A 24,258-nucleotide genomic window follows, 5' to 3' on the forward strand; every position below is an offset into this window, starting at 1 on the left:
ATTTTTTTATAACCTTTCCCCAGATCTACAGTACCAGTCAAATGTTTGGACACATTTAGCCATTCACTTGAATGGGTCCAAACACATGTTGAAACATTTGAATGGTACTGTATGCCTCAACATGATTCTATCTTGATGATCTATAGAGGTCCTTGGACTTCATGGCATGGTTTTTGCAGTGATATGAACTGTGAAGAGTGGAACCTTATATAGACAGGTTTGCCTTTTTAAATCATGTTCAATCAAATTGATTTTGCCACAGGTGGACTCCAATCAAGTTTTAGAGACTCAAACATGATCAAAGGGCACAGGATGTATCTGAGCAAAATTTATATAATGTATTAACTTTCAAGGGATTCCATAACACAACATGTGGAGAAAGAAAAGGGGTCTGAAAACATTCTGAAGGCACTGTATAATGGGATTGAAAGCATGAAATGCAAAAGCTAGAAATAGTAGAATAAATCTAGGCTAATTTTATTGGGGGCAATGAGAGGCTAGTTTTACTGAGGGCAATAAGGAGATACGTTATCTTTACCCCATCATTTTTCTCCCTTGTGTTTCCGTGAAATATACATTGTGTGTGTGTGTGTGTGTGTGGATTCCTAAAATCTCTTCATTGCATCTCTAAAATTCTAACCTCCAACAAAGAAAATAGGCGAAACTCAGCTAATGACAAAAATATCTGGGTCTGTGTATTTGTTTTTGTCTTAGTAAGCTGACGTCATCACTAAGCAGCAAATGCTGTGGCTAGGCAACGCAGTTTATTTAGAGAACAAATTCCAAGTGCTATTTTGTCTGTTTATAATCACTGTTGGCGTGGCATATTACTAAACTTTACTGTTTTTTTTTTTAACTTAGTTTCCACTTACAATTCACCAAAATCAGTTTCAATTCACACATTTAAACAGTGCTAATGATGCTAACTCCAGGCTTGGAAAGAAGTAAAGGATGGCTTATCATGAAATATGACATCATCGGCCTTTGGACAGGTAAACGGAATTTCACCCAAATATGATTTTAGGTCAAAATATCTCTTTAAGTATATATATATATATATATATATATATATATATATATATATATATATATATATATATATATAGTACACTGCTCAAAAAAAATATGTGCACTTAAATCACACAGCAGGTCTCAATTAATGAATTATATTAAAGATCAAAATCTTTACTGTACATTGTGTAATTAGTTGAAAACAAAACGATGTAACAACAGTCAATGGAAACCAAAATCACCAAATGACTGAACGGCTGGATTCAAATCAAAACAATTGAAATCACAGGCTGTTCCAACTTGTGTGAATTTCATCACGGCAGCTCATAATGTGACTCAGTAGTGTGTATGGCCCCCATGTGCCTGTATGTACTCCCGACAACGTCTGGGCATGCTCCTGATGAGATGGCGGATGGTGTCCTGGGGGATCTCCTCCCAGACCTGGATCAGGGCATCAGTGAGCTCCTGGACAGTCTGTGGTGCTACTTGGCTGCGTTGGATGCATCAGTGCCTTTGTCATCCAGGAACTATCTACACACTCTGGCCACATGAGGCCGGGCATTGTCCTGCACCAGGAGGAACCCAGGCCCCACTGCACAAGCAAAATGTCTGATGATGGGTCTCAGAGTTTCATCCTGGTAACAGTAGTCAGGGTACCGTTGGCTAGCACCTGGAAGTCTGTGCAACCCTCCAAGGATTAGCCTTTCCAGACCACCACTGATCCACCGCCAAACCGGTCATGCTGGATGTTGCAGGCAGCATAGCATTCACCACGGTGTCTTCAGACTTTTTCACGTCTGTCATGTGCTCATTGTGAACCTGCTCTCATCTATGAGGAGAACGGGATGCTAGTGCTGGACCTGTAATTGTGGTGTTTTCTGGCGAATGCCAATCAAGCTGCACAGTGCTGGGCTGTGAGCCCAGGTCCCACCAGAGGATATTGGGCTCTCATGTCACCCTCATGGAGTCTGTTTCTAACAGTTTGGTCAGAAACATGCACACCAGTATCCCGCTGGAGGTCATTTTGTAGGGCTCTGGCAGTGCTCCTCCTGTTCCTCCTCGCACAAAGGAGCAGATACTTGTCCTGCTGTTGGGTTGATGCCTTTCTATGGCCCTGTCCAGCTCTCCTTGTGTAACGGCCTGTCTCCTGGTATCTCCTCATTGCTCTTGAGACTGTACTGGGAGACACAGCATGTATGGATGTGGGATCCTGGAGGAGCTGGACTACCTGTACAAACTGAATGGGCTGAAGATAACACCTCTTGCTACCAGTAGTGACAAGGACACTAGCAAAACAAAAAACAAGAGAAGAATCAGTGAGGAAGGATAAGGAGAGAGTGATTGTCTGTGGCCACCACCTGAAAAAAAACATTCCCTTTTTGGGGGTTGTCTAACTGTTGTCTCTCCAGTGCACCTGTTGTCACTTTCGTTTGCACCGAAACTGGTGACATTGATTCACTATTGCTTATGCTTCCTAACTGGACAGACTGATATCCCTGAAGTTTAATTGACTTTAGAGTTTTTTGAGCAGTGTACAGTACTAATATACTGTATATATACATACTTAAAGGGATAGGGGTATATATTTATTGTTGGTTATTTATGAACCCATATCTTTGTTCTGAACTGAACAGCAAAACTTGTGCTAGACAGAAAGAACCGTGTGATGAATGAGAGTGTGCCCCAGGGATGGAGAGAAAAAGAGGTTCAGAGGAAGACACCAGGGGATGTCTGCACAGAGCAGTATCAAAGTGTAAGGTGTGACTCTGGGAAACTGAGGCTTTGAGGTAAGTGTTCAGGTTTGGTGCTAGAAAGGGCAGTATAGTTGGTACTTTGATTGAATGAATTGCTCTGTGTAACTAGCTGCTGGACCCAGACTCCCCATGGTGATGGAGAGGCCGACAGAGAGTGAACCAATCCAGCTTAGCGTGGCCGCCAGAAAACAGGGAAGATTAACAGTGTAATGCATCATAGCTGTGGTCGACCATTGATGTCTAGAAGACTGTATTTATTGACTCATTGACTGTATTGATTGTCTCAATTGATGAAGTCCAGAGACAGTAGTTAGACAGCAGACAGGATCACTGCAAGCTATTCCAAAAGTTCTTATTTTAAACTTAGAAGTAAAGTCACATTTATAGAAAAGCAGAAAAGGACTGTAAAACCCTGTTGTAATTATTATCTGTGCCATGTTTACATACCTCAATGCCGTTGATCACAAGCCGGTTTGCGACGCGCTGATGTACATAATGTTTCCTAACAGACAGACTAAGATTCCAGTCAGATACATGATACAGTCATAACAATATGAGATTTACTGGGTAAACCTGTGCATAATAGCATCTGCAACAAATCCTCACTTTGACTTTGACAATGATGTTCCAGAGACAGGTTTACTTAATTAACCCATTAATCGCTTAATGACAGAAGACTCCATGGGACCAGATGTTTCTTAACACCCTTCTGTTTGGTACTCTGTATTTCTTCACCTCATCAATGTAACCATGACAAAAAGAGAACCATATTGGCTTGTAAGTCTCAAGCTAGGAGACAGAAGAACTCACAGGAAATAGCTTTGTATTACATCTGTCAAATTAATCATATAATAGCTCTATATAAAATTTGTTTTTCTCCATTTATAATAGACTTTGTGTACACCTCAAAATAACTTCAAATTTGTCAACATAAGGTACTTTGTTTTCTGAAGGAGCGTGTCATCTTCACAGTAATCCCTTGATAATTGTGGGGAGAAAAAACGAGATGATATATGCCAATTCTAGCCTCACATAAGATGATATACAAAACAATTTGAAATAGATGTACTGTACATTTCTTTAAATCTGTCATTTACTAGTGCAGGTCAACAAAAATATTGATTCTGAGGAAATTAAAGGTATGCTTTGGTAAACCTGGATTGACAAAAAGGGATTGTCTCCACAGAAAACATACACAGACAATTTCTAAAATGACATGAGAGTCATGTCAAGGGATTATTGTAAATACAAGACTAATATATTTATTTGCATCTCTAAAGCAGAAATTGGAGTTTTAAATAAATCAACCAGAATACTTCATGGCCTCAGTCATCTGGGTATAATGACTGTTCTGTACTGTATGCTGGTGGGTGTGGATGAGAGGGCAACAAACAGTATGAAAAGTAAAGGGAGAAAAAACACGCAGAATAGACCCGTGGGGCTCAGGAGGTATAAGGACACTTAACTTATCGCATGCATGCATCGTCATAGTCGACATGATTTAAATACTCTATCTGCTCTATGTTTTAAAAACAAAAGGAATAAAATCGTCTCCCTTTCACAAATATAAATATATTTGTATGTATAGTATATACAATGCTTTTGCCACCATCAACACAACAAATATTGAGGGAGAGAACAGAAGCATGTCGGTAAACTCTTTTTGCTATGGATACAGACACTTTTGCAAAAACAGCCATGATTGATTGACGTGCTCAAGCACTCTCTTGGAGGATCAAGCAGTAGGGACGGGTGGTAGTTCTTCTGTTATTGAGAAGGCTGGTGGTGTGGCTGTGCCGTGAGGATGTAGTTTACTTAGTTCTGAGAGCTCCAAAAGTCACTGCCCACCTCCAGCTCCCACTCAAAGTTCTGGCCAGTCATTTGGTAGAACATCATGTTAAAGGGTTTGTAGAATTTGTGTAGTCGGCGGATAACGTCTGGGTCAATTTTAGGGTGAGTTCTTCCTTTAGATTTGCCAAGACATCTCGGGGTGCTGCTGTCCTCTGGCTTCTTCAGGCAAGGAAATCCTTTAGTTTTGTTAAAATAAAAGTGTTTATCCGTGACAATCCGCTTGAGTCCCAGAAAGTCCTGCACCTTGGCCATCTCACCAGAGGGATCAATGATAAGCCTCTCTCCGCTGACAAAGTGCATCTGGGAGAGAGGGAAGTACTGCATCCACGTCTCCAAGTGGAGAGCATAAATCCCTATACGTAGAGCACTCCACGACGCATCTATTAGGCCCAGCGTCCGGTTTTTGAAAGCCAAAACCTCAAAAGTTGGGATCTCTGGTTTTTTGGACAGAGTCTGAGTGTAGTCTGAAATGGCCCTTGTGACAGGGTTACGAACCACAATGATTAGCTTAATATCCCTGGCCATCGTGTGGATGCGCTTGGGGGCATGGCTAGTCACAAAGTAACTGGGTGTCTTCTCCATGGTGATCTGTCCCTCCAGAGTCGAAGGCATCAGGTCTCTGTGAAAACAGGACCAGAAACCAGCAGTTAGCTTTGTCTGATTAACACTGTACTCCTTACACCTACTGCAACACAAATTAGGTACTCAAGGACAGGGCACAAGCAAATGTTGTACATTTATGAAGCAGTAAATTATTTGAAATTACAAGTGGAAATAACCATTATTAATTCTGGACAACATGTAGCAAGAAGAAACACAGCTAATTACATCCATGGAGTAATATGTGGAAGATAAAAGAAAGAAGATGAAACGGCAAGTGAGCAAGTATGCTCATTGCTTAATTGACTCCATCTGTGTTACTCCAGGATCTGTTTTGGAACTTTAATAATGAGTTCACTGCATATCATTAACAGTGCTGGTGCCTGGGGTATTGTTTTGTCATACATTTATTCTGTATGCTCCACACTGTGTGCCTGCCTTTTATTCCTTAGTATTCACAAACACTTATTATGCATTGTGTGGAAGACACTTATTCCCTTTCTTTCCCTCTATTCCATGTTTAAGGTTAGGGGCTGTTCATTGAGGGGAACAGTGATTAATTATGATATTCTTTGTGATCATTTGTAGTATAAAAGAAATGCCCCTGCCATGAGAGATTTATCTCAGGGATAACAGGAAAGCAATTGCCAGTGTCGCAAATATTATGTTCAACTTTGTCTCTGTGGCTGAGTTGTGGGATAAATCAATGCGGAAGCAAATTTGTTCCTACAGTTTCTCTATGGCCTTTCTCTCTATGGATAATAAAGCATTATGTTTGCCTCAAGCAAATCAATACTAAATGTTTACATTGTTTTTCATTTGTTTAGACATGATTGTGTTCTAAATTGGCCAAATTAAAACCTTTGAATGGTATACACAACAAACAGGGCATGTCCTAAGGATATTCAGGGGACAATGAACCCACTCACGTCCCAGGGACATCCCAGCGACAATGTTTGGGTTTTAGATTTGAAATATACTATATATTATCAAATACAAGTCTATGGACACTGCTTAAATGACCTCTTTGCAGATAATAGCATTTACAAGATTAAACCCATCAAATAGTATGTACATACAAATTGATTCCCTTCACACCAAATGGACACTGGCCCTCAAGTCTCACAAGTGGTCTGGTCATTTCATTTCAGCAACAACATTGCCCTCCTGATGGGTAATTTCCCTCTGGATTAAGTTTGTCTCAATATACTTAAGCTGGAGCTACTTCTACAGATAGCCTAGTGACTAGATAACATAACATAGATAACATAGCATGAATGTTTCACACCTTTTCAGTGTAGTACTGAATGGTTAGGGTTGATCCCCTCAAAGCCTCCAAAGTCATTGATAAACTATTTTAGATGGTACCAAGTTGTGCTATAACTGTGTATGAAAATAAAAGCACAGAGAAAGGTAACTCAATAAAAACACACCACAATGAGTCACCCTGAGACATCCTGTGAAATGCACCATTTATATGGAACCATAAACACATGGTAGAATGTGTCATGCCTCTGCAAAAAAAAATCCCATTGACAGGACAGATAATTTACGCTCAAGGTGACCTCTTTTATTTAAGTCAGCCACACAACAAGCTATTGTCCTCAGTGCGAATCATTATATGTTTAATTACAAAAATATGGAGTTTGCACAAACGCGCAACACCTTAATCTCTGATTGAGGTCGAACTCATTTTGATTGAGAATGAATCAGTCATGGATCATGTACATCAAAATGTCAGTGGGACGGTTAGGCTGAACAGGAATCACAACTCAGATAAACAAGCTAATTTTCCTGCATGCGCAGGCAGATGACTCCTCTGGCCTTGCACTCTAGCGGAACTGAAGTAAACAAGAGCAAATGGTTAACTCTCATTTCTCTACGCATCAGCTGTTAAGCTCAACGTGGGTCATTCAGGTGGGTAGGTAAATAAAACATAGAACACTAAAGAGGCCCTGCAAACCATCTGCTGTTTACTCATCAGACCACAACACAACATTTACCTCATGTACCGTACCATAATGGCAGACCCTCTTAATTTATACATTAACTAAGTGTAAGGTCTAAAAGTTTCTTGAAAGACAGTGAGTCATTCGCTTTCTGCTCCTGAACCAGATTTGGATGCAGAGGTTTTGTCACACAGGACAGAGTGAACTCTTATCTCTATCAAGTTAGTGAGGGGAATAAACTGTTGGAATACTATATGAGGACAAAGCCGCAGTTCTCTATATAAGAAGGAAGAAAATGTCATTTTATTCAGTACTTTGAAAGCCGGGTGTGCTGGAGTAGTATGTTGTAAACAGGAAAAAGGGATTTTTAATGAACACTACTTGGGGACCGAAATGGTGTCTCTCAGTCTCCAAGATGCATTTCCTTCACTGCTTTGAAGTTAAAGGCAAATGAATTGCTTCTCTCCATTCTAATATACAGAGGAAAACGCAGGATGACAGCACTGATCATTTCTGCCTTGTGTTTCAAACTCATGCAAATTGAATGTCCTTTGAATCCTCCAACCAAACCACTGATTGGATAGAGCAAGTGGATGTTGGGCTAGACTCAAACAAACACCTATTGTAAGATAGTTGCCTCGCCAGGTTGGGTGCCACTATTAGTCCACTGGGAATCTTTAAACCATTTCACAAAGAGGCAAAATTAATGCAGAATTCATCCGCCTGGATTGGCTACAAAAGTAACAATGGCTACTGTGTCTGGGGTGTGAAACATGCCCATGCATTTTCCTCATTAAATATCATTCATTATATCCTGTTAATGCCGTTAAAGGAATTTTTTTTGAGGCATGATGAGTTGGGAATCATAGCCATTTGCATACCAGATACTAATAATACCAAGCTGTTTCTTGGAGCATGGAGACCATTTCTGCTGTGAGGCTTGGTCCTTTCTTACAAACACTGGCACAGTAATAAAACCTGCTCCAATCTCTCATTTGGCTTCAACTTCTTCTCCCCAAAGCTTTTTCCACCATTTCATATATGGCATTTGTACAATCCCTGAGCCTTTTGTCCACACAGAAAGGGGCACAATTTAGGGAGAAAACTGCATTTGTTTACTTATTATGAAATATACTGTAAATTGATTTTCGTTTGTCTGTAAGTGGGTGAAGGTGTTATTCTGAGAACAGAAGCGGGAGTACAGTTCAAAACACCTGTAGCAGCTGTTTGCTGGCATGCTTCCATATTCCAGCTCTGGAATGTTCCTCGGTATTTGTAATGAGCACAACGTTTGTAAACAATTTGCTAGTGAGAAAAAGAAGGAGAGGTGAGTTTAATTAAAACATAACACAGCTTCCCCCGCTGTATGTGAGCCCGTTATTCTGCAGCAGAACATTGTGCATCAATGGAACATTTAAGGAGAGAATTGACAGCTGGTCCTGATCAAAACCTTTTCCCTGCTCTCTTCCTGAGATCCCCTGAAGACCATTCCACTTCCAACAGTGAGGGAGCCAGGCACTTTTTCTACCCACAACAGCAGGCTGCTGCGCTGAGATCTGAAGCAATGTTCCCATGCCCTTTGGACATAGAAAATCATCAAATAAAACAAAGGCGAGGGGGAAAAAAATACTTAATGGATCCTTGGAATATCATAATAAACTGCATGATTAGGCCATTATAATTGTACATTGCCCAGTAAATGAGTTTACAACATTAAAGCCAGAGTAGGAGAATAGGAGCAATCACATCTTGTGGATTCAAAAGATGTTATCGTGAGATTTCAAGTTCATTTTCTGTATCACAATTTTAAGTGTTGTGAAAACAGTGGCTTAGATCAAAATGGAGCCCATACTCAGCAGATCCATCCCTAATGAAAATGTATTTTCAAACCAGACTCTTTTATTAGCCCTCCTATATACAGGTCTATAATACTAGGAACCCGCAAGCCATTTAAATATTTATATTGTTACTTTTGCCTGCTTGTGTTTATGTGCCTTTGGGTGAGCTGATGAGAGTACTTCAGGATACAAACAAACAATTTGCCCACAATAGCCCTCCATATTCTATGTTGTATAGTTGGTATTAAAATTACAACAACAATCAGACATGGCCTGTATTTTGCTTCACGGCAACAATTAATTGTAAGTAAAAACATATCTGTAACCCCTGTTGTCTCTCAATCTCATTTATTTACCTTACAAAAACACTGTAGATAATTTATTGGCATAAAATAAAGCACAAATAGCTGGTCACACCTGAGTACAGTACAATAGAGGCAATGGGGGGGCAGATGTGGTTCAGTTAAGCAGAACCGATTAATAAAATGACAGATTGAACTTGATAGATTTCCTGGCTTGCATGTGAACAACAGCTAGGCACACTCATCCAGTCACACATGAGATTTTGTTGTAGCTGACCATCAATGGACGTAACTTCATGCATCTCTTTCATACTAATGCCCCAGCATGAGTGGCAAGAATGAAGGACATCCTTCATTGTGTGGATAAGCATGTGGGCAAAAAACTTTTAAAACCACTTCACATTTGGGAAAGTACCAGGTGGCATAAAACTATCAACAGGTAACATTAAATGGGTTACCAATATTGTCTTGAATCCAGAGCACTGTTCTAGTTTTACTATATTATTGACACCTTCACTTTTTCATCATTTTATCAATAAATGGACAGCAATAAATACAACCCCATTTCCAAAAAAGTTGGGACGTTGCATAAAATGTAAATTAAACCAGAATGATGCACAAAACATATCCCAATATTTAATTAAAAATAGTTCCAAAATCATATATCCCAATATTTAATTAAAAATTAAAAATCTTTCAGAAGTGCTCCCAAATTTGTATTGAAATAAAATATACAAGTCTGACACCCTAAATGTGTTGCCCAATTAAATATACATGTCATTACGCACAATTTATCAAACCTTCTGAGTAGGAACCAAATGAACTATACAACCTCCTTGGCTAATTATTACATAAGACACCCCAAAAGAGTCAAACTATCACAACAGATGCCAAATAACAGCATAAGAAAGATGTCCTTAAGTTAGCCTACAGCATTGGAAATTCCCCTTACTGAGCTCAGGACCTAGTCAATACAATCACAGAAAATCTTTCTGATGTCACCTCAATGAAAGTTAACCAAATCAATAATGTGCTAGTTAGGTTACAATTGTTTTGCTACAGGCTATACACATTATTATGGTGAAACTGTGTGAAATTACATCCAGTGTTATGTTAGCTAGCTGGTTTCACATTCTGTCACAGACACCTTTTTCCGCTCATCTTGGACCCTATTAAAGTTCAGCTTCCACAATGTTTCTTGTCGGTCTTTGTATTGGTTTCACCCATGTGTCAGGTTGTTTAGTTTTCTGTTGTCCTGTGATTTTGCAAAGTTTTTGTTTAGTTCTTTTAACAAATGCTGTTGGTTCTCCCTGCGCTTGTGTCCTGACTCAACATGCTTCAATGTTACAGTTGGACAGAAAACTGAATATTTTCTCCCTATGTGTAATAGCGTAGTAAGAAACACACTAACAGTGTGTTATACTAGTCTTTTTCATTACAGTACATAATATTACATAATATTATATTCATAGATAGATGACTTTATTGTATGCGCATTTCTCCTCTTTCCTCTTTTTTCCTAAACCGGGCACCTGATGCCTTAGACCTTTTCTGTCAATCAACAGTCAAGACTAAACTAATTCACCTTGGTGGTATGCAGACTGGTTTTATAATTTCCTAACGATTTCACACAATCCAGAAAAAAATTGTGAAACAATATTTTCATACTATTATGAATGAATTATAATTAATTTTGTAGCATTTCATAATGTGACTGATTTTACTAATTGCATTAGTACTGTACAAAGTTAGAGATGCGTTATTTGAAAGATTCCCCCACTCCCCCTACATCAGACTTCCAGTGTGGAGACCTTCCCAGGCAGTAATCTGCCTAGCTCACAAACTAGAATCAGTGGGCCTACTCTGACAAGGTTAATTGACCCACAGTTCCACACGATGACATGATATCATTTACTTGATGGGCAAATAAGTGATAGAAAACGGCTCACACAAATGTCACCATTCCAAGTTTTTATATCTGCATGCTGTATTACATGGCTCAATAGTAAGAGAGACCTGGGTCTCAGCTTGATATCTCTGTACATGGAGTTAAATAAAAAACATTATTTTATAAACCATGTAGTCTGAAACCAAAATGCTAAAAGCAATGATATATACAATAAAATACCACGGGCATGACAATGAAACCAAAGGTTTACTGCATTAAATCCCTAAGCTGACAAGGTAAAAGCCTGTTTTTTAGCCCTTGTGCAAGACTGGTAAAATACAAATTTCTCCAGGATCACCATTTTTGTTTGCTTATTCCCTGGCTGTAACCCCACTCTCCATGTGTGCAAAAAGAACATTACAGTTCACATGAAAAGGATATAAAAATCCACTTGCTAAAATGCCAGGTTCTTGTGATGTAAAAGAATGAGACAAAGATAAATCATGTCAGAACTTTTTCCACCTTTAATGTGACCTACAACGTGAACAATTCAATTGAAAAACAAACTCTTTGACAGGGAAGAATAAAGAATAAAAATCTCACAATAACCTGGTTGCATAAGTGTGCACACCCTTAAACTAATACTTTGTTGAAGCACCTTTTGATTTTATTACAGCACTCAGTCTCTATGGGTAGGAGTCTATTAGCATGGCACATCTTGACGTGGCAATATTTGCCCACTCTTCTTTGCAAAAACGCTCCAAATCTGTCAAATCAAATCAATTGAACACAGATGTTCAATTGGATTCAGGTCTGGGCCATTCCAAAACGTTAATCTTCTTCTGGTGAAGCCAAGCTTTGGTGGATTTGGATGTGTGCTTTGGGTCGGTATCGTGCTGAAAGGTGAACTTCCTCTTAATTTTTAGCTATCTAACGGACGCCTGAAGGTTTTGTGCCAAAATTGCCTGTTATTTGGAACTGTTCATAATTCCCTTCACTCTGATTAAAGCCGTGGTTCCAGCTGAAGAAAAATAGCCACAACGCATGATGCTGCCACCACCATGCTTCACTGTAGTATGGTGTTCTTTGGGTGATGTACAGTGTTGTTTTTGTGCCAAACATACCTTTTGGAATTATGGCCAAAAAGTTCAACCTTGGTTTCATCAGACCATAACACATTTTTCCACATGCTTTTGGAGGTCTTGATGTTTATTTTTGCAAACTTCTGCTGGGCTTGGATGTTTTTCTTTGTAAGAAAATGCTTCTGTCTTGCCACCCTACCCCATAGCCCATTCATTTGAAGAATACGGGAGAGTGTTGTCACATGTAGCACACAGCCAGTACTTGCCAGAAATTCCTGCAGTTCCTTTAATGTTGCTGTAGGCCTCTTGGAAGCCTCCCTGACCAGTTTTCTTCTTGTATTTTCATAAATTTTGGAGGGATGTCCAGTTCTTGGTAAAGTCTCTGTTGTGCCATATTTTCTCCACTTGATGATGACTGTCTTCACTGTGATCCATGGTACATCTAAGGCTTTGGAAATTATGTTGTACCCTTCTGCTGACTGATATTTATCAACAATGATATCCCTCTGATGCTTTTGAAGCTCTCTGCGGACCATGGCTTTTGCTCTGAGATGCGATTACGAAAATGTCAGGAAAACCTACTATAACAGCTGAACTTTATTTGTGATTAATCAGAGTCACTTTAAATGATGGCTGGTGTGTAATGACTTCTAATGAGTTTGAATGTTAATAGCCACATCCCCAGTTACAGTGGGGAGAACAAGTATTTGATACACTGCCGATTTTGTAAGTTTTCCTACTTGCAAAGCAAAAATCCAGAAAATCACATTGTATACTTTTTTTAATAATTAATTTGCATTTTATTGCATGACATAAGTATTTGATCACCTACCAACCAGTAAGAATTCCGGCTCTCACAGACCTGTTAGTTTTTCTTTAAGAAGCCCACCTGTTCTCCACTCATTACCTGTATTAACTGCCCCAGTTTGAACTCGTTACCTGTATAAATGACACCTGTCCACACACTCAATCAAACATACTCCAACTTCTCCACAATGGCCAAGAACAGAGAGCTGTGTAAGGACATCAAGGATAAAATTGTAGACCTGAACAAAGCTGGGTTGGGCTACAGGACAATACGCAAGCAGCTTGGTGAGAATGCAACAACTGTTGGCGCAATTATTAGAAAATGGAAGAAGTTCAAGATGACAGTCAATATCCCTTGGTCTGGGGCTCCATGCAAGATCTCACCTTGTGGGGCATCAATGATCATGAGGAAGGTGAAGGATCAGCCCAGAACTACACGGCAGGACCTGGTCAATGACCTGAAGAGCGCTGGGACCACAGTCTCAAAGAAAACCATTAGTAACACACTACGCCATCATGGATTAAAATCCTGCAGCGCACGCAAGGTCCCCCTGCTCAAGCCAGCGCATGTGATGTTTGCCAATGACCATCTGGATGATCCAGAGGAGGAATGGGAGAAGGTCATGTGGTCTGATGAGACAAAAATAGAGCTTTTTGTCTAAACTCCACTTGCAGTGTTTGGAGAAAGAAGAAGGATGAGAACAACCCCAAGAACACCATCCCAAGCGTGAAGCTTGGAGGTGGAAACATCATTCTTTGGGGATGCTTTTCTGCAAAGGAGACAGAACGACTGCACCGTATTGAGGGGGAGGATGGATGGGGCCATGTATCACAAGATCTTGGCCAACAACCTCCTTCCCTCAGTAAGAGCATTGAAGATGGGTCATGGCTGGGTCTTCCAGCATGACAACGACCCGAAACACACACAGCCAGGGCAACTAAGGAGTGGCTCCGTATGAAGCATCTTAAGGTCCTGGAGTGGCCTAGCCAGTCTACAGACCTAAACCCAATAGAAAATCTTTGGAGGGAGCTGAAAGTCCTTATTGACCAGCGACAGCCCCCAAACCTGAAGGATCTGGAGAAGGTCTGTATGGAGGAGTGGGCCAAAATCCCTGCTGCAGTGTGTGCAAACCTGGTCAAGAACTACAGGAAACGTATGGTCTCTGTAATTGCAAACAAAGGTTTCTGTATCAAATATTAAGTTCTGCTTTTCTGATGTATCAAATACTTATGTCATGCAATAAAATGCTAATTACTTAAAAATCATACAATGTGATTTTCTGGATTTTTGTTTTAGATTCTGTCACTCACAGTTGAAGAGTAAACATGATAGAAATTTCAGACTTCTACATGCTTTGCAAAATCGGCAGTGTATCAAATACTCGTTCTCCCCACTCTATAAGAGGTTGTGCAAACCTATACAACTTGGTTATTGTGAGATTTGTATTCTTTATTCTTCCCCCTCGAAGATTACAGTTTGTTTTTCAATTGAATTGTTCACATTATAGGTCACATTAAAAATTATTTATCTTTGTCTCATTCTTTTACATCACAAATTCTGGAATTTTCATAGGGGTGTGTAGACTTTTTATATCTACTGTATGTACATAATTATGTAGTTTATGTTTTACGTGTTAGTCTTTTTTGTTAGTTGGTACAGTTGATAGATATTGAGCATGAAAGTAATTGAATTAAGCTTGACACAATGTATGAGAGTCCTAACTATCTATGTATGAAGGACACTAGGTAGGAAATGTGATGTCCCATTACTGATGGGTCCCAAACATCCTCTCCATACACCTGTTAGGAACTGTGTATGTGACTGTCATAGGACTCTCTGAATAGACCCTTGGGTCATAGGTTGAAATACGCCATACAAGGGTATTTTGCAGGACAAACTACTTCTTATAATAGTCTGTGTGATGGTTGGCTATGAACACTGACCACCTTCTATGTGTCCTGGTATATATGACTGTTTACGTTGTAAGCATTTGGAGAGAACAATGAAAGAACTATGGAAGGTTATCATCGTAAATCTCATGCTGAATAAAGGCTCTCCCCTGACTTCCGGTTGCATTCATTTTGTTCATGGATCACAAATGGACAGAATCTAACACAGTATAGCTTTTCTATTACTTCATAGCATGTAGGCAACTCTCAAGCCATAAACTAGCATTTAATGAGACCCAACAAATTGTGACTGCACGAATTTACCAAGAAGCACTAGATAAGCACTAGTACTGCTGTCAAAATCTTCTGCTCTTATTGGATACTATTTATGAACTTATTACGCAATATTTAAAAGGGATACTTTCAGTAAAAAATAGAAACCTGATTTTGTAGACTTATCTGTTTCTTTATTTTGATGATTTGTTGCAAAAGTTAGATAATTCGTTATTTTACTAGTGAATGTAGCTTATTTTCTGTTGCCCATAAATGTTAAACTCTGCCATTGAAAGGTGTCACATACTGGCTCTTAGATGCTCCATTCTCATCAACAGAGGACCTCTCATTCCCTTCTAGTTGTGTTGGGTGGTTCCGCCTCCAGGCTCTCTATAAAAGCTGGTGACAGTGCTCAGATTAGGCAGTGGGAGTGGGAGAGTTATAGTGGCAAGCAAGCAAAACAATTAGAAGTGTGCTTGCTTCAGCTCCTCATTGTCCAGGGTTGAATTATCAGGGCTGAAGCTCTTGGGCCCAAGACTGTGGGGGACTAAGAAGCTAAGACAAAACATATTATACAATATTATTGTTTTATATACACAATATATACAGTGGGTATTTGAGACACTGCCGTTTTGCATGTTTTCCCACTTACAAAGCATGTAGAAGTCTGTAATTATTATCATATGTACTCTTCAACTGTGAGTGATGGAATAAAAAAAAAATCACATTGTATGATTTTTAAGTGATTATTTTGCATTTTATTGAATGGCATTAGTATTTGATACATCAGAAAAGCAGAACTTAATATTTGGTACAGAAACCTTTGTTTGCAATTACAGAGATCATACATTTCCTGTAGTTCTTGACCAGGTTTGCACACACTGCAGCAGGGATTTTGGCCCACTTCTCCATACAGTCCTTCTCCAGATCCTTCAGGTTTGGGGGCTGTCGCTGGGCAATACAGACTTTCAGCTCCCTCCAAAGATTTTCTATTGGGTTCAGGTCTGGAGACTGGCTAGGCCACTCCAGGACCTTGAGATGCTTCTTACGGAGCCACTCCTTAGTTGCCCTGGCTGTGTGTTTCGGGTCGTTGTCATGCTGGAAGACCCAGCCACGACCCACCTTCAATGCTCTTACTGAGGGAAGGAGGTTGTTGGCCAAGATCTCGTGATACATGACCCCATCCATCCTCCCCCTCAATACGGTGCAGTCATCCTGGGCCCTTTGCAGAAAAGCATCCCCAAAGAATGATGTTTCCACCATGCTTCACGGTTGGGATGGTGTTCTTGGGGTTGTACTCATCCTTTTTTTCCCTCCAAACACTGCAAGTGGAGTTTAGACAAAAAGCTCTATTTATGCGCTGACTTGAGCAGAGGGACCTTGCGTGCGCTGCAGGATTTTAATCCATGACGGCGTAATGTGTTACTAATGGTTTTCTTTGAGACAGTGGTCCCGGCTCTCTTCAGATCATTGACCAGGTCCTGCCGTGTAGTTCTGGGCTGATCCCTCACCTTTCTCATGATCATTGATGCCCCACGAGGTGAGATCTTGCATAGAGCACCAGAGCGAGGGAGATTGACCGTCATCTTGAACTCCTTCCATTTTCTAATAATTGCGCCAACAGTTGTTGCCTTCTCACCAAGCTGCTTGCCTATTGTCCTGTAGCCCATCCCAGTCTTGTGCAGGTCTAGAATTGTATCCCTGATGTCCTTACACAGCTCTCTGGTCTTGGCCATTGTGGAGAGGTTGGAGTCTGTTTGATTGAGTGTGGACAGGTGTCTTTTATACAGGTAACGAGTTCAAACAGGTGCAGTTAATACAGGTAATGAGTGAAGAACAGGAGGGTTTCTTAAAGAATAACTAACAGGTCTGTGAGAGCTGGAATTCTTACTGGTTGCTAGGTGATCAAATGCTTATGTCATGCAATAAAATGCAAATAAATTATAAAAAAATTATACAATGTTATTTTCTGGATTTTATTTTTAGATTTTGTCTCTCACAGTTGAAGTGTAGCTATGATAAAAATTAAAACCTCTACATGCTTTGTAAGTAGGAAAACCTGCAAAATCGGCAGTGTATCAAATACTTTTTCTCCCCACTGTAAATAATAATATCATGAAATTGTGTTGTGAAGAGATCCTCTGAATTGGATCCGTAGAGAATGTGAGCAGCCAGAAACATTTAAGCCACATATTAAGAGACTGCTTAATGTACACTATGAATGGCTAAATGTATGTGGACAACTGCCCATCACACGTACAGCTTTGGAAAGAGACCACTGCACCTTTTTCTTTCATTTCCAAAAAAGTTGAAAAGGAAGGTTTTGAGTGAAGAACAGAAGGGTTAAAATCCTTTTTTTTTTCGGAGCTGTATGGGCAATAACACTGTAGCATTTAAAACATTTTACCTAACCCCAAAATAAACATTTATGAATAGTTCTCTCCTCCCCAAAACAGTTGAATATACCTTAAACATGTTGTCAGTATTTGTCCATGTTCTTTACAGAATCAGTATAATATTCCTATACAACCTGTGAAAGCAATTTAAAAAGTTTTGTCAGGTTAAAGTTCTAACTGCAAGAGAAAGTTCTAACTGCAATTAATTCACATTGTATTGTACGCTTGCTGACTACCTGATAAAGTGGCAGTTAAAACTGAATATCTTCACTGCCAATAGGTAACTTAACCCTCATTTTGACTAAAATGTGACTAAAATGCAAGTGCATTTTGTAGTCAGTAATATATTACTGTCTTCATCATTTTAACAATAACTACAGTGAATCATTCGAATGGCTAGTGTGACAATTTTATGAACCATATTTAAAATGGAAAAATACTAGTGAAGACATTAAAACAGTGATATAATGCAAATGGAATCATGTAGCAAGCAAAAAAGGCACACATAAAATCTAAATACATGTATACAGTATTTTCAATTCTTCAAAGTATGGGGTTTAGGTCAGATGATTGGGGAGGCCAGGTCATCTGATCTGCACCATCAGTCTCCTTGGTCAAATAGCCCTTACAAAATCTGGAGCTGTGATATGTGTAATTGTCCTGTTGATAAACAAATGATAGTCCCACTAATCACAAACCAGATGGGATGGCGTATTGCTGTAGAATACTATGGTAGCCATGCTGGTTGAGTGTGCGTTGAATTCTAAATAAATCACAGAAAGCGTCACCAGGAAAACACTGCCACACCATCACACCTTTTCCTCCATGCTTCACGGTGGGAACCAGACATACAGAAATCATCCGTTCAACCCACTTTGCATCTCACAAAGACATGGCGGTTGGAACAATGAATCTCAAACAGATTTCCACCCATCTAATGTCCATTTCTCATGTGTCTTGGCCCAAGCAAGTCTCTTCTTATTGGTGTCCTTCAGTAATGGTTTCGTTACCGCAATTTCACCATGAAGACCTGATTCATGCAGACTCCTTTGATATGTGTCTGTTATTTGAACTCTGTAAAGCATTGCCGATTTCTGGAGCTGGTAACTCTAATGAACTTACCATCTACAGTACAGACATAGTGATGGTCTTCTGTACCCCAACCCTATCTAGTCAAAACACAACACATTGTGTCAAACGCATTAAGAATATAAACAAATTTACATTTTACAAGGGACACCTTGTTAATTGTAATGGATTCCAAGTGACTACCTCATGAAGCTGGTTGAGAGAATACCAAGAGTGTGCAAAGCTGTCATCATGGCAAAGGGTGGCTACTTTCGTGAATTTACAATATTAAATGTACACTATGAATGGCTAAATGTATGTGGACAACTGACCATCACACGTACAGCTCTGGAAAGAGACCACTGCACCTTTTTCTTTCCTTTCCAAAAAAGTTGAAAAGGTTTTGAGTGAGGAACAGAAGGGTTAATATTAAGAGACCACTGCAAATTGCATGATTCTGTTCCTCACTCAAAATCTTCCTTTTCGACTTTTTTGGAAAGGAAATAAAAAGGTTCAGTGGTCTCTTAATTTTTTTCGGAGCTGTATATGAGTTGTTGGACATCCCATTCCAAAACCATTGGCATTAATATGGAGTCCCCCCCCCTTGCAGCTATAACAGCTGTCACTCTTCTGGGGTGGCTTTCCACAAGAGTCTCTGTTGGAATTTGTGCCCATTCAGCCAAAAGAGAATTTGTGAGGTCAGGCACTGATGTTTGGACAAGAAGGCAGTGTTAAAAATTGCCCTTCCAATTCATCCCAAAGGTGTTTAGTGCAGTTGAGGTCACACCTTTGTACTGCCAATGTTTGTCTTTTGTCTATAGAGATGTCATGGCTATCTGCTGGATTTTATGCACCTGTGAGCAATGGGTGTGGCTGAAACATCTGAACTAAATAATTCATAGGGGTGTCCACGTTTGGCCATATAGTGTATTTAAACTGTTTAACATTTTTTTGGCTACTACATGATTCCACGTGTTATTTTCAAGTTATTTGGGGGAAGTATGAGACATTTTTGCACACGGGTTAATTTTGGCTCATTCATTTTGGCAGATTTGCTCCAGGTAGTTCCAGATGGATGGATGGTGCTTGTGGACTAACATTTTGAAATAGAGCCACAGATTTAAATCAGTACTTTTGTTTTTGAACTCCAATGTTGCTATGGCCTTCAGCTCGGGATCATTGCCCTGCTGAATTTTCCTGTTGCTCCATCCGTTCTTCCTCAAATCTTAACCAGTTGCCCAGTCCCTGCTAATGAGAAGCATCCCAACAGTGAGATTCTGCTACCACCATACTTCCCTGTACGGGTGATGTGTGTTGAGACATGTTAGGTTTGTGCCACACACAGGGCCTGTCCCAATAACCGCACTACGTCCTAAGGTCTTCAGCGAAATGCACAACCGTTTTGCTTCCTCATTGGTTAGCTGTCTGAAACGTCACAACACTACAGGGATTCTGGGTAATAGCCTACAGCAAAGTCAGGTCTGATGCACACTTGCGGAAGGGGTGCATTAAGTGTGCAATAGGGCGCAGATGATCACCCCTGGAGAACAACACTACAGAATTGGGACACCCTATGGTCTTGCACCCCTTAGTGAGAACGCGCAATTGAGGGGGCACAAGGGGGCAAGTGCGGATATTGGGACCAGGCCATAGAGTTTGGCATTTTGGCCAAACTCTATGGATCTTAGATCTGACCACAACACATTTTCACACATCGCAAACTGGGTCACTCTCACTTTTTCTGGCAAACTCCAGTCGTGCTTTCAGATGGAACATTTTGATCAAGGCGGTTACAAAGAACATGGCCACTCTAACAGAGTTTTAAGTTCTCTGTGCTGGGAGAGAAATGGGAGAACCTGCCAGAAGAACAACCATCTCTGCAGAACTCCATCAATGAGCACTTCATGGTAGATTGGCTAGTCGGAAGCCACTCCTGAGTAAAAGCTTTCTAGTTTGCCAAATGGCTGTTAAGTTATACGACCTCAGAGCACAAGTAAAAAGATTCTCTGGTTTGATCGAACTGTTAGACCTCAATTCCAAGCCCTGTCTGACAAAAACAAGGTTCCTCTCATCAGCTTGCTTAAACCATCCCCACACATGATTTTTCTGTTCTCCAACTAGTGGGATGCCCAAAGAAGTGTAATGGATATCACTGAATGAGACAATTTTGTTATCGCATTATATCTCATTATAACAAGATAAACTTAGAATCTTCGGAAATACTTCACTGTACGTTTTGATCAGAGCTTCCATATTTCACCAGCCTTGTTTCAATCAAAACATATTCCAATAACAGAATTAACCAACAACATCCATGCTGCACATGCATAAAATGCATAATATTTTTCCTAATGTTTATATATAAACATTTCTAGCCACCTTACCTACCTTGTGCATTTGCCTATTATTCAAGTTGCCTTGCTTATGTAATTAGTCCACAATTCATTGAATTTGGAAGTTATTTAATGAAGACAGGAGTATTTAGTATGAACTTTGCATCTGTCGAAGGTGGCCAACCTTCAGTACAGCTACTGTGTGAAGGCCCCCATCCAAGCCTCACTCTAACAGTATGGTGGCCTAGACATTATAAGCAAAATGACACCCTGGTATAATGAACAAACTTAAAATATATATATATATATATATATATATATATATATATATACTTAATTCCAAGTCGGCCACAGTCCATAGCTGCCAATAAGTCAATATAAGCATTTTATATAAGGCACTGCTTTCTAAACAGATTTTTAAGATACATTTTAAAACATTCCAAAAATGTGATTAACTACACAGGATTATGCAATTAATGGTGATTCATTATCTATAAGTATTCACACACACACACATTCAAGCGCATTGGCCATTTGGCAATTCTGGAGTATTTTTACTTGTGCAATATTTCTGTTGTTACAATAAACGGTAACACTTTATTTGAAGGGGTGTGCATAAGAGGGACATGACACGTATGACACGTTTATGAATGTTGTCATTAGGTGTCATTCGGTTGATTATGTCATTTTTTATGCAAGGTTGACATTGTTTGGGATGTCTTTGCCATGACAAGTTGACATTAACTGAGTCAACACAACCTGTCAATGTCTTTGTTATTACAACTTGACATTAATCACTACAACATTAGATTAGATTCAACTTTATTGTAATTGAACAAGTACAGTATATGAAATTGAAGGAGTAGGGTAGCATGTGCAACTGAAATGCAGGGATAGCAGCAATGAGTTTCCCGAGGTAGACATGTACCTGTAACAACTGAAAACTTCAGACTTGGCAAGGCAGTGTCAGAGTCCAGTGGAACAAAGGGTTGAAATGGTTAGTGATGGGTCACAGAGTTCAGCAGGGTTACAGTTGATGGAAAGAAAGTGTTCCTGAGCCTGCTGGTGGAGGAACGAAGAGACCTGTACCACCTGCCTGATAGAAGGAGGGCAAACAGTTTGTGGCATGGATTTGAAGGATCCCTGATGATGCCACACACCCTGTGCAGACACAGCTTGTGCCGGAGGTCTACGATGGCCGGAAACTGGGTACCAGTGATGTGCTGGGCGGTTTCCACCACCCGTTGCAGGGCCTTCCTGTCGGCCACGGAGCAAACGCCATACCATGCTGTGGCGCAGTTAGTCAGAAACATTACCTGTCATAAACAAGTCATAGCAGGCCTGATTATCAAACTTGAAGAAAACTATTCAACTTTATGTGTTAGGATTAAATACAACTGATATATATGGTTGGTTTTGACATTAGTTGTCATGAGACCACTATAATAGTGTCATGAATATTTCTCTTGACTTCAAGTACAGTGGTACATTTTGGACTTGTCATAAAGATGTCATGACGTGTTATAACACTGACAAATGCATTCATAACCGTGTCATTAATATTTTTCTTGACCTCAAGTACAGTGGTACATTTTGGACTTAAATATCTCATTAAGTTTGTCAAATACTGTCAAATTTTTTTTTTATTAAGTCTGTCAAATGCTTTTAAATACCTTAACAAAAGGAATACATTTCCTTTATTGTCTTTGCACAACAAATGTTTCCTAAAAAATATATATATACTTTCAACAATCCTACTTTGGTTACACTTTCCGATAAGGGTACATGAACAACCATTAACAAATGCAGTAGTTTACCTTGAACGAACATTGATAAACAGTGACGAACAAGACATGAACAAATGGTTAACAATGATCACCCTTTATTAATGGTTTACAAATGCATTAACAAACAGAGTGTAGTGTCATTTGTTCATGTTGACACAGGACATAAACTCATGTAACAAATTAGTTTTTTCCAAAGGAATGCACCACTGTCACGGCATTTACATAGACATGGGTCTCTGTCATAGTTATATAATTACCACGCTTTTCCAACCCTGTACATACACTTTAACAGGCAATCAAACTGTATCGAAAGGTCCAGTATACTCCTGTACTTTACCGACCGGGAATACAGGATAACGCGCAGGTGTTTTGATCATTATCAGTCTCAACGCAACAAGACCACGTCAAACTGCCCCCTATAGGTCAACCGTAGTAAGTGTCCTTCAATAAAAAAGTGTCCTTCAAAATTCTATTCAAACCCCAAATGCGACCATACATTTTGTGTGTCACACCTATTTGAAGACGCAAGTAGCCAGTCTATCTCATATTAACAAATTGGAATATGTATATTATCTCTTGAATAATGCATAGTACTTAGCCTATTGTTCATACAAACCACTAGTTACATGAATGGATGTCCTGCATCAACATTTACTAAATTACAGTACAAACTATGTCCCTGCAAAAGCCATTGATATTAACTTGACTTGTTTTTTCACATCATGGAAAAGTCTGCCAAAGACAACATTATAATGGTGTATGGCTAACCAGTGGTGTCACTATCATTTTGAGGTGAATCTTCAGTGACCCAGGCATGCGATTACCTTTATGACTGCATATTTCCACTTTGTATTTCTGCCATGCATGCTCAATATGAGTATGAGCACCAGTCTCAGGATCAGCAAAGTTCCTTTTATGCCTGACAGAATACTGGCTAAATAGTTTCTTTAAGTTTGATAATTATGCCCATGATTATGACAGGTTATGTTGTCTTGGTTATTGTCAAGTTGTCATAACAAAGACATTGGCAGGTTATGTTGTCTCAGTTAACGTCAAGTTGTTATAACAAAGACATCCCAAACAATGTCAACCTTGCATAAAAAATGACATAATCAACCTAATGACACCTAATTACAACATTCATAAATGTTCAAAATGATTCCTTCATGTGTCAAGTCATGATTATGTCAGTATCATGACAGTGTCACTCTTATGCACACCCCTTCAAATAAAGTGTTACCCATTAAACTATATAATACTTAGGAATAACCATTGGGCAACCAAGATGGGCCAGCCCAATTATGTGAGTGGCTGAGCTGAGGTTGTTCAAATTCATGTTTAAAGTCAAACACATGTCAAAGTGAGTGGGACCCGATCTGACAGAAAAGATCATGGATTGTAATAAATGGAAAGGTGGAGAAGAACATAT

The 24,258-nt window shown here is 39.6% G+C and overlaps 1 protein-coding gene across 1 annotated transcript in view; it reads right to left on the minus strand.

Moving 5' to 3' along the window:
* Positions 1 to 2,592: 2,592 nt before the first annotated feature.
* hs3st4 (heparan sulfate (glucosamine) 3-O-sulfotransferase 4) overlaps positions 2,593 to 24,258 on the minus strand; it is a 146,527-nt gene continuing 124,861 nt past the window's right edge. The window contains exon 2 of the mRNA XM_010874908.3: positions 2,593 to 5,235. Within this exon, the coding sequence (XP_010873210.1) occupies positions 4,581 to 5,235 (655 nt within the window). The 3' untranslated portion in view covers positions 2,593 to 4,580. The remainder of the gene's footprint in view (positions 5,236 to 24,258) is intronic.

This window comes from Esox lucius, chromosome 11 (genome assembly GCF_011004845.1).
Source record: "Esox lucius isolate fEsoLuc1 chromosome 11, fEsoLuc1.pri, whole genome shotgun sequence".
NCBI classification, from domain to species: domain Eukaryota; kingdom Metazoa; phylum Chordata; class Actinopteri; order Esociformes; family Esocidae; genus Esox; species Esox lucius.